The sequence below is a fragment of the Fragaria vesca genome, linkage group LG1 (assembly GCF_000184155.1).
Source record: "Fragaria vesca subsp. vesca linkage group LG1, FraVesHawaii_1.0, whole genome shotgun sequence".
Taxonomy (NCBI): Eukaryota; Viridiplantae; Streptophyta; class Magnoliopsida; order Rosales; family Rosaceae; genus Fragaria; species Fragaria vesca.
In genome coordinates this window covers 3363874-3376717 of record NC_020491.1, presented here as the reverse complement: position 1 = coordinate 3376717, position 12844 = coordinate 3363874, and the positions used below count along the sequence as shown (strand labels likewise).

The window sequence follows — 12844 nt, the reverse complement described above, 5'->3', positions numbered from 1 at the left end:
TCTATGTGCACTGATACATGACACGTGGCATATATCTATAGTGTCATCAAGGATCAGTGGAGTAGAATCCATCAAAGATCATGATCCAACGGTTAAAGTTTCTCTTCAATTTTTTTTTTGGACGAATGGTTTCTCTTCATTTGAATACTATAAGAACAAGAAACGACATCAAATAAAACGAAAAACAAAAATTTGGGGGAAGCAGAGAGAAAACAGAGTGAGAGAGAACGAAGAGAAGAGAGCAGGGTTGAAAGATCAGCCCACCAAAGCTAACTGAGGTCTGTAACAATGGTGCAAAACCCTAAAACCCAGATTTTCAGTTGTTGTCTCTGCTCAATTTCATTTTGGTTTATCATATTATCAGTTGTACCCATGTTTCAAAGATACTATCTGTATGATTCTACACTTTCATATTGGTTTGCTCTGTGTTAAATTTTGAAGCTTTAGTTTATGAGTATTGGGTGCTCAAGTGTTACCATTTTTGGTTTATAGCTTCAATTATGAAGCTTTATGTTTCAGATGGTATCAAGGTAGAACCTTTATGATTTTGGTTTCTCTATTTTGACATTTCTAGTTCTGGTTTCTGGGTTAAGGAGGTGTTGTGAACAATGTTAAACACTTCAATCGTAGCTGGGATCTCAAATTGGTAGTTCAATGTAAGACATGGGCCTCATTTTAGGTGATCAAATGATTGACATGAGTCATTGAAGCACCATTTGGCACATATGACATTTGGAAAACTAAATTCCCAGCTTTGGAAACAGTTACATGATGTTGTTTGTATTAGCACTTTGGTATTAGATTATGGTTATTTTAGTTCAGTGGAGAGGAAGATGCCAAAGATTAGGCTTAAACTCTTTAAGGTATTCTAGGAATATGGCCTCACTGTTTTTCCAAATCCTTGTGTTATAAGTTAGGACTGTTTGTTTGAGCTATCCACAAGTTAAGTTCCTTTTGTCTTTGTGCTGTTAATGTCAAGATTTTTCTAAGCTGTAGGGTTAGTTCCAACATGTTAACTGTAATTTACATGTTTGAACCTTGTGGTTTTGAAGTTAAAAAGCTAAAGCAACTGTAGATGTTAGAAAAAAAAAATCAGATTCTGATTGGTTTTTCAGTGACTAACAAACGAACTTTTACTAATGTGGTTGCTATTCTGTGTAAGTCCTAATAATGAATAGATATATCATAACCAGAAGTGTTAACATGTATTTATGTGGCCACCTACATAGCCTTCCCGTGGTTCCTAGATCATCTAGGCTGTTAGGCTTATAGGTGTGGTTAAGGTGATACATTAGAATACTGATTTAGCTATAAACGGGAATTAGCTGATACTCTGAAATTGCTGGTGTTTTGTCATTGCAGGTTCTGTGCTCCTTCATCTTTACATTTTCTGTAGTAGGAGTGTGGTTGGTGCTATTTTCCCAGAGGGTGCCTAATATGAGCTTTACGTCTCCATCTGTCGGTTCTGGTTAGTCTGTTTCTCATTCTTAATGTTAATTTGGTTAACTGGTTTGGTGAAGTGGTCTCAATAATGGGTTTCCCACTGAAAATGAGCATAACTTTCATTGCCTTGTTAAGAATAGTGTAGCTTGCCTTTCTAGTTATCAATCTGTATAGGTGTTCTATGTTGGTATTTAGCAGGTTTGGTGAATTATTTGATTAGAAATGACATTCTATTGGTTCTCTTTATTATCCATCCTTTTCTTATTTACTAGATTGTAACTTGTTTTCAGGTGGTAGAACTGTTAGAAGGGCATTTGAGTTTGGAAGAACCTATGTAGTCCGACCTAAAGGCAAACACCAGGCCACTGTAGTTTGGCTACATGGCCTTGGTGACAATGGCTCAAGGTGGTTCTTGTCCCCACTGCTTTTGTAACCTATTTCGAAGAAAGTTGACATTATTCAATTCATGCAGTTTTTTATTTCATTGACTTTCTCTGATTGTATTTTTTTATTTCATACTAGATTTATTAATTTTTCGTTCATATAACTTTAATGCTTGGATTTTTGTTTTAAGCTCAACTCTTTTTTGTTTTGCAGCTGGTCCCAGCTCTTGGAGTCCCTCCCTCTTCCAAATGTAAGAAGGAATACATCTACACTATTGGTAGTTGAATGTTCTCATGCTAACTAAAATATTGTGATGCAGATTAAATGGATATGTCCAACCGCTCCTACTCAACCAATTTCAGTTTTTGGTGGTTTTCCTTCCACTGCTTGTAAGATTCATATTTCCTTATACTCGTATGTAGCCTTATGTATTAATCTTGGAATGGCATCTTGTTTGAAGACAAATCATTGTAACATTACCACCACTCATTAGTGACGCAAAAAGAAAAATTTTCAGTTGAAATTAAGTGAATCTTCATTACTTCACAAGTACCCTGAATCGCTTGTCTGATATGAAACAGGGTTTGATGTTGGAGAACTTTCAGAAGATGCTCCAGATGATATAGAGGGCTTGGATGCTTCAGCAGCACATGTAGCTAATTTGCTGTCAACAGAACCAGATAACAGTAGGTGTCCTCTTGCTGGATTTCATTTATAGTCTGTTTGAGCTTTTATGTTGTGAACATCTAGAGAAGCCTTGGACATTTCAGATCCTTGAGATCTTTCGGTTGTCTTATAAAGATAACTTTAGATGAATATTCCCCACCTTATGCTTTTGAACTATTTGGTATAGCTTTACATTCAGTGAATCACAATATTATATTAAATCAAGTTTCTTTCTGGTGCAGTTAAGCTTGGGGTTGGAGGTTTTAGTATGGGTGCAGCTACAGCTCTATACTCAGCCACATGCTTTGCTATAAAGAAATACGGGGATGGTACTCCATACCCGTCCAATCTGAGTGCAGTTGTTGGACTCAGTGGATGGCTTCCATGTTCCAAGTTTGGCTTCTCACACTACTACTCATCTCAGTTTAACCCCTCTATCTTCTTTTGCAGTCAGTTACAAGTCCTCTTCCTTTTCAGGACCTTGAGTAAGAAGTTTGAAGAAGCAAGTGAAGCTGCAAGGCGTGCTGCCTCCTTTCCACTTTTGTTATGCCATGGAAAAGGTGTTTTGCATCTCTCATGTATATATATATCATGAGTCTTATTTGTTTCACCAATACCAGTTTAGTTGTTTGTCCACGTTCACAGTGCTCTTCCAATATGCACACCACAACATTTGATTGATATCAAGTATGATGTGCTGCAGGTGATGATGTGGTACCGTATAAGTTCGGTGAGAAATCTTCACAAGCTCTGAGTTCAACTGGATTTCAGGAAGTAACGTTCAAATCATACAATGGGTATGTGGTCTGAGATTTTGTTGAAAAGCTGTTAACTTTGGTTCTATCAAGGAGCTATAGATTGTTCTGTTCTAAATTGCAGGCTTGGTCATTACACAATTCCTGAAGAGATGGATGAGGTTTGTACTTGGCTAAGTTCAAAGTTGGGGCTTGAAGGAACTTCTTCATAGTTTGCTTCCATGAAAAATCTCAAACAACATCAAGAGGCCAAAACTGAAGGGAAGATGTAAGAAACATGAATTATTTGTGGTTTGGTAGCAGAGTTATGACCTATATGTCCTTTAAGGCTTGTTATTGTTTGGCTGTGGATAAAATCCATATTCGTATGTAATAAGATATTCATTATTTGGATCATAAGACATATCGTTTGAACATAGCCGGTAAGTGCTTTCTTTTCCTTGCTGAAATTTCAAATGACAGAAAGAGTATGCGGGTAGCAGGATATTAGTTCTTGGTAAACCAAATCTAAACTGAAGATTTAGTATTTTCAATTTTGGTTCCATTTTGAGTGGAGTTGAGACTCCATATGTATCAGAGCTTCATAGTCGTTAAGTTTCTCACTTTGTCTATGGCTGATTCAGCTGAAACTCAACTACCATGCGATCTGTGTAAGGGATTCACTGATTCTCATTCTTTGGTCTATTGCTTTCCTGTTTCACCCTTCACTTCTTTCTTCTGGGTTCAGTGCATTTTATTAAGGGCGCCTGGGGCCAACGGGGAGGCAATCACTTTATTTGTAGAAGTAAGAAAATGAAAAGCAAGCAAAAATAAAGTTGCAGAAAACGAAATTCAGATTGAAAACAGAGGGAGATATTTCACTAGCCAAAACAACTCCCCTTCAAGCTTCAAAGCTTTCACATCCACAAATCATGAAGTACAACAAACTACCTTCTAGTTCAGATTCCATAGTTCCAAAAAGTAGTTGAAAACTTAAAATGGTACAAAAAAGAATTCAAAAATAAAGCAAATCGGATGAACGCTTGTGCATACAAACAATCAATACAATTCAGGCAGCTTTGATTCTGCAAACACGAGATTCCTCATAAGCCATCCAGGTTAGGAAGACATGGAGAAGAATGACGGGCCTAACAACCCTATGCAGGATTGATACTTTCCTCTTTTCCGATAAAAATTGTGGTTTTATATTTCACGTATGGGCTTCTTTAACAAAAGTCACGTCCCCGCATCCAGACATTGGTGATACTGCAGCCAAGGGTGACAGCAGACGTCTTTCTTGATCGTCATCAACCTCTGTTGACACGCGAGGCGTAGTGATTGTCAAAGATTCAGTACCATCTTCTTCTGAACACAACCAGATAAAATAAATAAATAAATAAAAAAGCAACACAAAATGTTAGGGACTAGAGACACTCCAAATGTTAATGTTGAAGCAACTACAGACACTCCAATCTTATCAAATAAAGTTAGGACACTGATATTGAGTTGAAAATACCACCTGACTCATGGTGGTATTCAGGAGTCTGTTTAACAGTAGTCACTTGAAGGCTTTCTGGAAGAAGACAGCTGCACAAAGAACCTAAAATTCCAACCAAAACATGGACATAACAGAAACTTCAGTATTGATTCAAGCAAGGGAAGCACACGTGTGAGTGCTAGTGTCTATGAAAATGACCAATCCCCAAAATATGAAATGAAATAAAGGCAAATCAAACCATTGAAATCAAAACTCTCATGCATGATATCATTTGCACATTTAAATATCATTCAGTACACCAAAAATGGGTGAATTTCTTTCCAGCAAAGATGTATTACTAAATGCTTTGGATTTAAGACCATTGTTCTGAACAACTAGAACATTGCAGTAATCAAACATATTCTCCAAATAACACATCCAACGCATGAATAAATCGAGTACCAGAAGTCCATAGTATAAATTCTCTTTACCTAGTCGAGCAAGCCGATTCACCCATCCAGGAATTCGTCTTTCTGTCAACCTACATGCTATGTCATCTGTAAAATGGTTGCAATTCTTGGAAATGAGGTGATAGGTATCCCCATGATACTCCGCAGCGACATTCTCAATAAATGTCCGAAATTCAGTGGGAGACATGTTTATACGACCAAGTGAAATAGAGCATCGGTAAATGAAACCCGGGCAGGCCTTTGGTTCCACTTCAAAAACTCCACTAACTGGGAAGTCATGAGCTCCAAAACCATACTCTTTACCATGAACTGTTCACAAGGAAAAAGACATTATGGTTAAAGAGTATCTATCACAGAGAATGAAAGGCTACTGATCAGTCAATTTAATTTTTAAACAGAGGATTCTAGCTTCTCTTTGATTTGTAAGACCTGCTCCCATAATAACATATTTCCAGACAACACACTAACTTATGTGTTTGCACCTTTTAGAAATCCAAACACGAAAAACTGATTCATCTATCACTAAATCAAAACCTATATCTTCTTGTACAATCCCACACTCACCCACAAACGCATATCCATTACATTAAACCCAACAATTCTTTCATCAAACATACCCTAAACATAAAAGTGCGACAAAGTTTCCCCACTCAACACTATCCCTAACCACAATGACCTCAAATTTAACTTCCTGCTGAAACAAAAGATAGCAATAGTAGGCTACTACAGATTTAAGCTAGCAAACAATGCAAATTCCGAAATCACAACACAACAAAAGCATGTTTCTTCAAGCACAGCATACATTTCATTATAAACCAGATCAATATTACAAAAGATCAAGAGTCCCAAATCCAAGAAAACACGTTGGATCATTCCAAGTACCAATCTTGAAAACCTACATACCCCAAAACAAATTCACATTCATCACAACTACGAAAACCCAGAAAACCCAATAACCAGAAACCAACACAGAACCAAACCCAGATCACCAAAACAATGAAGAACCAAGAAACATTAAAAAAGATGAGATTTTGAGCCAAGAACAGACCTTCAATACCGGAGTGGAATATTCCAAGACCGAACCAAACTGAGTAATTGTTCATAGGGGTGAGGTCGTAGACGTTCAAGACCACCGGAGTGTCGTACCTCCTGTCGTTCCGATCAATCCCACCGCCCGAACTAGAGGTGCTCTCGGCCCCCATTTTCCTCCACAAATCTATTCGAAATTGCAAAACAGCCCCAGATTCCTAATTTGTTGTCATTACCGGTCCATCGAGGGCCTTTGAGTTCAGAGACAGGAACAGAACAGAGATAGATCGGTCTCTGGGAAAAGAGGAAAAGGTTGAAAAGGTTTGGGACTTTTGAGGAATTTAATTTTAATGATTAATTGAGAGACAGAATGGAGAAAACATGACCAACATTAATTAAACTCTTGGCTGTCATTTAAAGCTTTTGCTCACGTGCTTCTATTTTCTTTTGTTTTTTTTTTACCCTGTAGATGATTAAAGGTAAATGGATAAATGGACCTGGTAATAACAGCTTGTTTAAACAGTAATCAAACTATGAATTAAGTGTTTACTTTTATCATTATAAAGAGAGAAAAAGAACAGACTTTGCAAAGCAAATATATAATTTAAGTTTGATTTTCAGAAAATTACATTTCTTTCACTCTCTGGATAATATTCTCATCAGCAACACTGATCCACACTTCTAGCAAGGAAGGAGCAGATTCCAGGCCAGAAACAGACCATCTTCCATATGATTTCCTTTCAAGTAATCCACCTGAGTCCAAGAGCATCGGCACTTAACCACGCACATTGCTTTAATCAGAATTTCAATCATCAGCAAGCAACTGACAGCTGCTGATTACAGAACTTTAGCAAACTTACTTTCCAAACCATAAATGAAAAACAATTTCGCCGCCTCTACATTCATCTGCAATCAGGGCTGGTTGTTGTCCGGTGTTGTCCGTCGCCTTTGCCGGAGACGTGCGCTCTGCCTCCTAGTAGGGGCCGAGCCACCATCTGAGGAGTCATTGTCCGCTTCCCTTGAAGAAGAAGCAGCTTCACTCTCATAGCTTTCTCCCCAAAGTCTGGTAGCTCTCCTTCTCATACTAATTTGTGCTCTAGTTCTAGTGGTAGGAGACCAACTGCTGCTCCGCGAGCTGGACCCAGATGTAGGTCGATAAATTCTAACTAGAAAGAATACAGTTAGCCATCCTCCTCCATCATGTTCAACTGCCAAGCTACTGTCATCACCCCTATCCTCTCCAGTTGAAGATTGGAGTGTGCTGAGCAGATCACCAATGTCCCTCTGCCGCTCCAAACTCCTCCAGGCACGTTGTCGCTCTGGGTCTGCCTCTGATGGGCGTGTTTGCGGGTGCTCCAGCCTTGCATGCTTCCTGAGATCTGTATAGGTTCCACTAAAACTACAAGTCTCACAAGAACAGTTTCTCAATTTTGCATTCATGAAGCAACGAGCAGGCTCCACAATTATCCAATCTTTTACCTCCCCACGGCAGAGTGGGCACACAAGCTTGGGCTGTTCCTGGTGTTCACAAGATATGGGAATCATGGGTGGGGGCTCTTCCTCGGTTATATCAGTCTGCACATCAGTAATTATTGATTCAGAAGTTTCAAATGGAGGCAACAGATTATCTGAAAGCAGAGTTTCTTCTTGTGGCAGTATCTCTGGTGGATCCTCTTCTGAGAATGACTTGCAGAACTGATCTAGACAGTTTGAATGGCGGTAGCTTGTGTCACACATGTAAGGGCGGCATCCCCTCTCAAAAGATGAACATATGAGGAGAACTGCATTGTGTGGATGTTCCAAACAAACTGGGCACCTAGCTTCTTCCCACTCTTTCACATTTTCTTCAGTTTCTGAAGGAATTTTGAGTGAGGGACGCTTTGTATGACTGGAGCTGCATGGATAAGGAGATGCTCTGTACCTCTCACGAGACACAGAACGGTCCCTTCTTTCCTTAGGCATTTTGAGCTATCAGAGATAATGCACCCTCTTGCCAGACGATAGTGGCAGGTTGAAACTAAAAAAGACCAAATCATAACATCAGCAATACAGATAACAATCTGCTTAACACAGATTACAGACACCACTTGAAGTGCATACTGAGCATGAGCAACAAGAATATCCATTACACGTAAACAAGGAGAGTCAAAACAATAACAAAATAGGGGATAAAATGTATCCAAGGCCCTAGAAATAAACAAAAAACCACACATATTTGACAATTAGTAGTTTAACAATAAAGAAGTTCCACAATGCATAAAAGGATAAAGACTGAAAACGTTTATTTCACAATGAATTGGTTGATATTCCAAAGAGCATTCACATCCAAGCCTTTGCATACTTTCTATGAAGCAACAAATCAAACCAAGCCTCAAGAGCACTTCTACATTCAAGAACCAACACAAAGGAAAACCTCAAATATAAAGTACAGTGATTCAATGCATCTCTTCCATTTGACACCCAGAAAACCAAACCACCTGTAATGCAGTTCCCAGCTCTTCCTTTTTCGATCGAGGAAATCACACAATTTCACAACAAAAAGGACTGAAACTAGACAAATTTTCATCAAACCTCACAAGTTCATTACACACAGGACCTCAATTCGATACTCAACAATTAGTCACAGCTCAAACACAAATGGTAAGAAAAACTACCCAATAATCCTCAACAAGTCAATAAACAAACAAACCCTTATCACCCAAACCACAAACAATGAAGCAAAATCAAACCTTTATTCTCATTTTCCACAATCCACCACCACACAAACCAAACCCAAATTCACCAAAAACCAAAACTAACAGAAAACCCAAAACGCTGAAACCCCCAATTTCATCCCAAAACCCAAAACTTGAAACAAAACCCACAAAAACCAATCCCAGAAGTACTCGAATCGAGACAATACCCAGATCCAGGAACAATCGGAGGTCAGAATCAGGTGAGAGAATTACCGGATTAGAAAAGTTTCAAACTTTCGGAGGAACCCTAAGCTTGAATCATCATCGGATTGAATTAGGGATTTTGACTCGGCGACGACTCTAGAAAAAAGCGCTTTAGAAACAAGCAGCCGCTGGGGATTACTGGTTTCAGCTGGAGAAGGCAGCTGGTTTTTCTCTTTCTTTGTTCTAGGGTAACTGATTGAGAGCTAAGCAGCTACCCCAAAGAGAAAAACAAAAGAAAAAATTAGTGGAAGGATGGAGGGCTATATATATAATATAATATAATCATTAATATTCATGCCATGTCTGACTCGAACATCGTGGTCGGTCTTAGGGTGCCGACGTGGACCACTCATCTTCCATCTCTTTTGTATTTATTTATTTACTTTTTGTTTTTGAAATTTGAATAATTATGGGAAATTTTGAGATTTTGTAAAGGATGTGATTACATTGGGATAAGATAATTGATTACCAAATCTAAATGTAAATTTAAATTTTGAATCAATGATATTACTAGAAAAATGGATTTGATAAATGATTTTTTTGACTGGTGTTGCTACAACCAGGAGAAATAGGAACTATGTTGTTCCTTAGTTGTTTGTTTTACTTGCTCTTTTTTTTTTTGGGTTTAGAGCATCTTCAACAAAAGAGATAAATCCTTAACAGTAGCCCAACAGTTACTTTTGAAAACCCGCTGAGCTCTCTTAAGAATGAGCCAAATCCACTGAGCTAGTTGTCAAATTTGCCACAAAGTGGGAGAAGAGTCATTTAATAAAAAATTGTTTCTTCCATTTGCTTGAAACCCTTCTCTCTCGTCGCTCTCCCTTCCCATATTGAAACCCAGAATAAGAACATCATCTGCATCTTTTTTTTGGTCGTCTTCCTTCTTCCTACTTTAGTTGTTCTTCATCAGCATGGAATTTTTAGTTATTCAAGTCATCCTCTGATGCAGTGAATAGAGTTGGATCTTGCTAATTCATCGCCAAATGAAAAATTTATTACCGGATATTGAATCTTAAAATTGGAGGTTCGATTGTGTGGTGATTTTACTGGGGTGGGTGGGTTTTTTTCGATAGCCTGGGGTGGGTGGGTGGGTTTTTGTAGGAAGAAGAAGAAGAAGATCAGTGGGTAGAACTGTAGAAGAAAGGCTTAAACAACCACAAAAGGGGAGAATCAGAAGATAGAGGAAGAAGATAAAGTGAGATTTTTTACAATACAAAATATTATGGGAAAAAAAAAACATAAATCTCTATCTTAAATTTGACTTGTTCATTGAAGTAAAAGTGGTCAAAATTCAAAATGGACACATGAGTGTTTAAAATTATCAAATTTTGAATTTAACACAAGTATTTTGACTCCTTTATTAGAGTTGCTCTTAATGCCTTTTTTGAAGAGAACATATTTAGTGCATGACGTGTATCTTCATATACATACATGGATGGTCAGGATTAGAGGTGGTAAACGGGGTACTAAGCACCGGCACGGCACGTTTAAAAGCGGCCCGGCACGGCCCAAGCCCGTTAACGGTTTGGGCCGGCCCAAACACGTTATTCTAATGGGTCGGGCTGGGCCTAGAAAAATGAGTCCATGGCCTGGCCCGGCCCGAGCACGATAATTTGAGGCCCACGGCCCGGCCCGTTATAAAATATAATTTTTTCCATTTTTAATATTAAAATAACATATTTATAAATAATAAACTTAGTTTTGAATATGAACGATATACTTATATACTAATAATTATTTATTTAAGTATGAATTAAATTCCCTTAAACTCATAAGAAGTTTTTGCCTAAAAATTTATTAATTGTGAACAATAAGCATTTAAAATTTATTAATTGTGAACAATAAGCATTTATCACTTATTTCTTTAGTTTGTTAACAAAGAAAAAAATGATCGATAGATTGTGTGAATTAGTTTTGGTTTCTAATCGTATCATGTATAATTAAAAGTTGAGATTATGAGAGTAGAAGCAATGGTATAGGACATTCACCTCGACCATTTCGGCACAAAACGGGCCCGACACGGCCTGTTCATGGGCCCGGGGCGAGCACGGCCCACCACGTTATGGGCTTGGGCCGTGGGTCGGGCTGGGCCTTACATTTAAGTAAATGGATCTGCCTAAGCCCGAGCCCGTTAAGAAGTGGCCCGTCGTGGGCCGGCCCAAGCATGGCCCGAAACCTGACCCGGCCTGTTTGCCACCTCTAGTCAGGATTAAAGAAAATAATATAAAAACATGGTAGTCAAACATATGAATTGTTATAAATGGTTAAGATTGTGTAGTGTAAATACATGTCGTGCATACAAGAATTTTCATTTTTTAAAAATAAAATTATAAAACAACAGGGCCGAGATTTCGTTTGAGCCCAACTCTTTTGCATCAAAAACTAGTGGTACCAATCCAAATCCAATAATAATTAAGACCTCTCATCCAATTGCTAATATGAGGAACAACACTATATAAACGCCTCAAACTCAAATCTCAAGCCATCATCGTACTTGGAGAGCAAACAGAGAAACCACCATGTCGTTAAACCCAGAAAGCTCAAGCGGGTTGAAGCTGAAGGACGAATATGCTGATAAGTCTCTATTCATCTGTAGCTTTGAATCTTACGAAAAGTCAATCCCTACTGCGAGGTATTGACCTCAGGATTTTTCTTATGTTGTTCGTTCCATCAATCTTCCCCTTCTGCTGTCGTCGCCGGATAAATTCGAATTAAGACAAGTGGCGAATCTGGTCGACAATGATCTCCCATATGAAGGGGGTTGCGGTGTTTTGGGCAAGATTGTTTTCGTCAGCGGTTTGAAACCCAATCCCAATCCGGAAGGTTTGGGACCGTTCGGCCCTGATCCCAGCACACATGCTTATGCCTTGATGAGGTATTTGACCCCAACAGGGTACTTGGTCACGTCTGCCAAAATATCCTAATCCTGGCTCCCATCACTCTTATGCCATAGCCGGAACCAAGTTGTTTATGTCTACCCTAGTGCCAGAGACCGAAGAATACTACTACCGTTAATTACTACCTTAAACAGGACCCTTCTATTCGCTGCTTTGACCTTGCGGCGCCTGACGCAGAATGGAGGAGAGTCCCCAGTATGTGCCAAGGCGGCCCTTTCCCGTTTACAGGCCAAGCTCTAGTGGTGGACTTGCCGCGGCCAGAACACAGTAACAAAAAGTTGCTCTTTTCATATAAAGATGTAAATGATTGGGTGTTGCCAAATATCTACTAGTTCATCTTATGTCCTAGGATGAAAACCAGGAAGATATCATTGAAATAATGGAGATGAAACTGCCGGCTGCTGCACTCCCTGAACAACCAGGTGACTGTCATTTATTCCATCTAGGGGGAAACAATGTCTGCCTTGTCACCACCGGTATGAGAGAACCTCAAAAAAAGTATGAAGCAGATCACCGTGGGATGATTTTTACTGTACAAGGTGCTGCCATAGCATTTCAATTCGAATTCGATATCTCCAAGGTGGACAAGGACAGGAAGAATTGTCTCACTGTCCAATTCCAGCCTCCTCGCATTTTCGAATATCATCTACGTCCGGACTCTACCTTTCCGCCCCACACACTTGGTTGCTTTGTGCTCTAATCAATTTAACTTAATCGTTTGTGTTATGCTTATCTTCTGCACTCTTCTATTCTGTGTGCCACTTTAATTTGTAATGCTACCTCTTATCCAGACTTGATGATTTTT

General features: G+C 38.9%; 3 protein-coding genes across 4 annotated transcripts; 1 reads left to right on the top strand and 2 right to left on the bottom strand.

Annotated features, from left to right (window-relative positions):
• The first annotated feature begins 179 nt into the window (after nucleotides 1-179).
• On the top strand, nucleotides 180-3849 carry LOC101309283 (acyl-protein thioesterase 2-like). Its single transcript, XM_004287315.1, has 10 exons — nucleotides 180-278; nucleotides 1363-1468; nucleotides 1734-1848; nucleotides 2041-2077; nucleotides 2147-2216; nucleotides 2409-2513; nucleotides 2736-2886; nucleotides 2971-3053; nucleotides 3197-3290; nucleotides 3373-3849. The coding sequence occupies exons 2-10, from the start codon at nucleotides 1438-1440 to the stop codon at nucleotides 3458-3460; spliced, it is 774 nt and encodes a 257-aa protein (XP_004287363.1). The 5' UTR covers nucleotides 180-278; nucleotides 1363-1437; the 3' UTR covers nucleotides 3461-3849.
• A 270-nt stretch (nucleotides 3850-4119) lies between these two features.
• Nucleotides 4120-6524, bottom strand: LOC101308791 (deSI-like protein At4g17486-like). Of its 2 annotated transcripts, XM_004287313.1 has the most exons (4): nucleotides 6223-6524; nucleotides 5196-5483; nucleotides 4747-4827; nucleotides 4120-4592 (listed from the first exon to the last, which is right to left on the bottom strand). In XM_004287313.1, the coding sequence occupies exons 1-4, from the start codon at nucleotides 6374-6376 to the stop codon at nucleotides 4438-4440; spliced, it is 678 nt and encodes a 225-aa protein (XP_004287361.1). In that variant the 5' UTR covers nucleotides 6377-6524; the 3' UTR covers nucleotides 4120-4437. The 2 variants fall into 2 exon arrangements, with proteins under 2 accessions (XP_004287361.1, XP_004287362.1); XM_004287314.1 differs by lacking the exon at nucleotides 4747-4827.
• Nucleotides 6525-6720: 196 nt separating this feature from the next.
• On the bottom strand, nucleotides 6721-9360 carry LOC101308494. The gene is made up of 2 exons (XM_004287312.1): nucleotides 9152-9360; nucleotides 6721-8220 (listed from the first exon to the last, which is right to left on the bottom strand). The coding sequence occupies exon 2, from the start codon at nucleotides 8163-8165 to the stop codon at nucleotides 7116-7118; it is 1050 nt and encodes a 349-aa protein (XP_004287360.1). The 5' UTR covers nucleotides 8166-8220; nucleotides 9152-9360; the 3' UTR covers nucleotides 6721-7115.
• Between the last annotated feature and the right edge of the window lie 3484 nt (nucleotides 9361-12844).

Coding starts and splice junctions, on each gene's coding strand:
- LOC101309283 (XM_004287315.1), top strand. CDS start 1,438: ATGAGCTTTACGTCTCCATCTGTCGGTTCTG. Junction 2,078..2,146: donor AGTCCCTCCCTCTTCCAAAT/GTAAGAAGGAAT, acceptor ATTGTGATGCAG/ATTAAATGGATATGTCCAAC. Junction 2,514..2,735: donor GTCAACAGAACCAGATAACA/GTAGGTGTCCTC, acceptor TTTCTGGTGCAG/TTAAGCTTGGGGTTGGAGGT.
- LOC101308791 (XM_004287313.1), bottom strand. CDS start 6,376: ATGGGGGCCGAGAGCACCTCTAGTTCGGGCGGTGGGATTGATCGGAAC. Junction 5,484..6,222: donor ATTCCACTCCGGTATTGAAG/GTCTGTTCTTGG, acceptor CCTTGTGAACAG/TTCATGGTAAAGAGTATGGT. Junction 4,593..4,746: donor TGAATACCACCATGAGTCAG/GTGGTATTTTCA, acceptor GGTTGTGTTCAG/AAGAAGATGGTACTGAATCT.
- LOC101308494 (XM_004287312.1), bottom strand. CDS start 8,165: ATGCCTAAGGAAAGAAGGGACCGTTCTGTGTCTCGTGAGAGGTACAGA.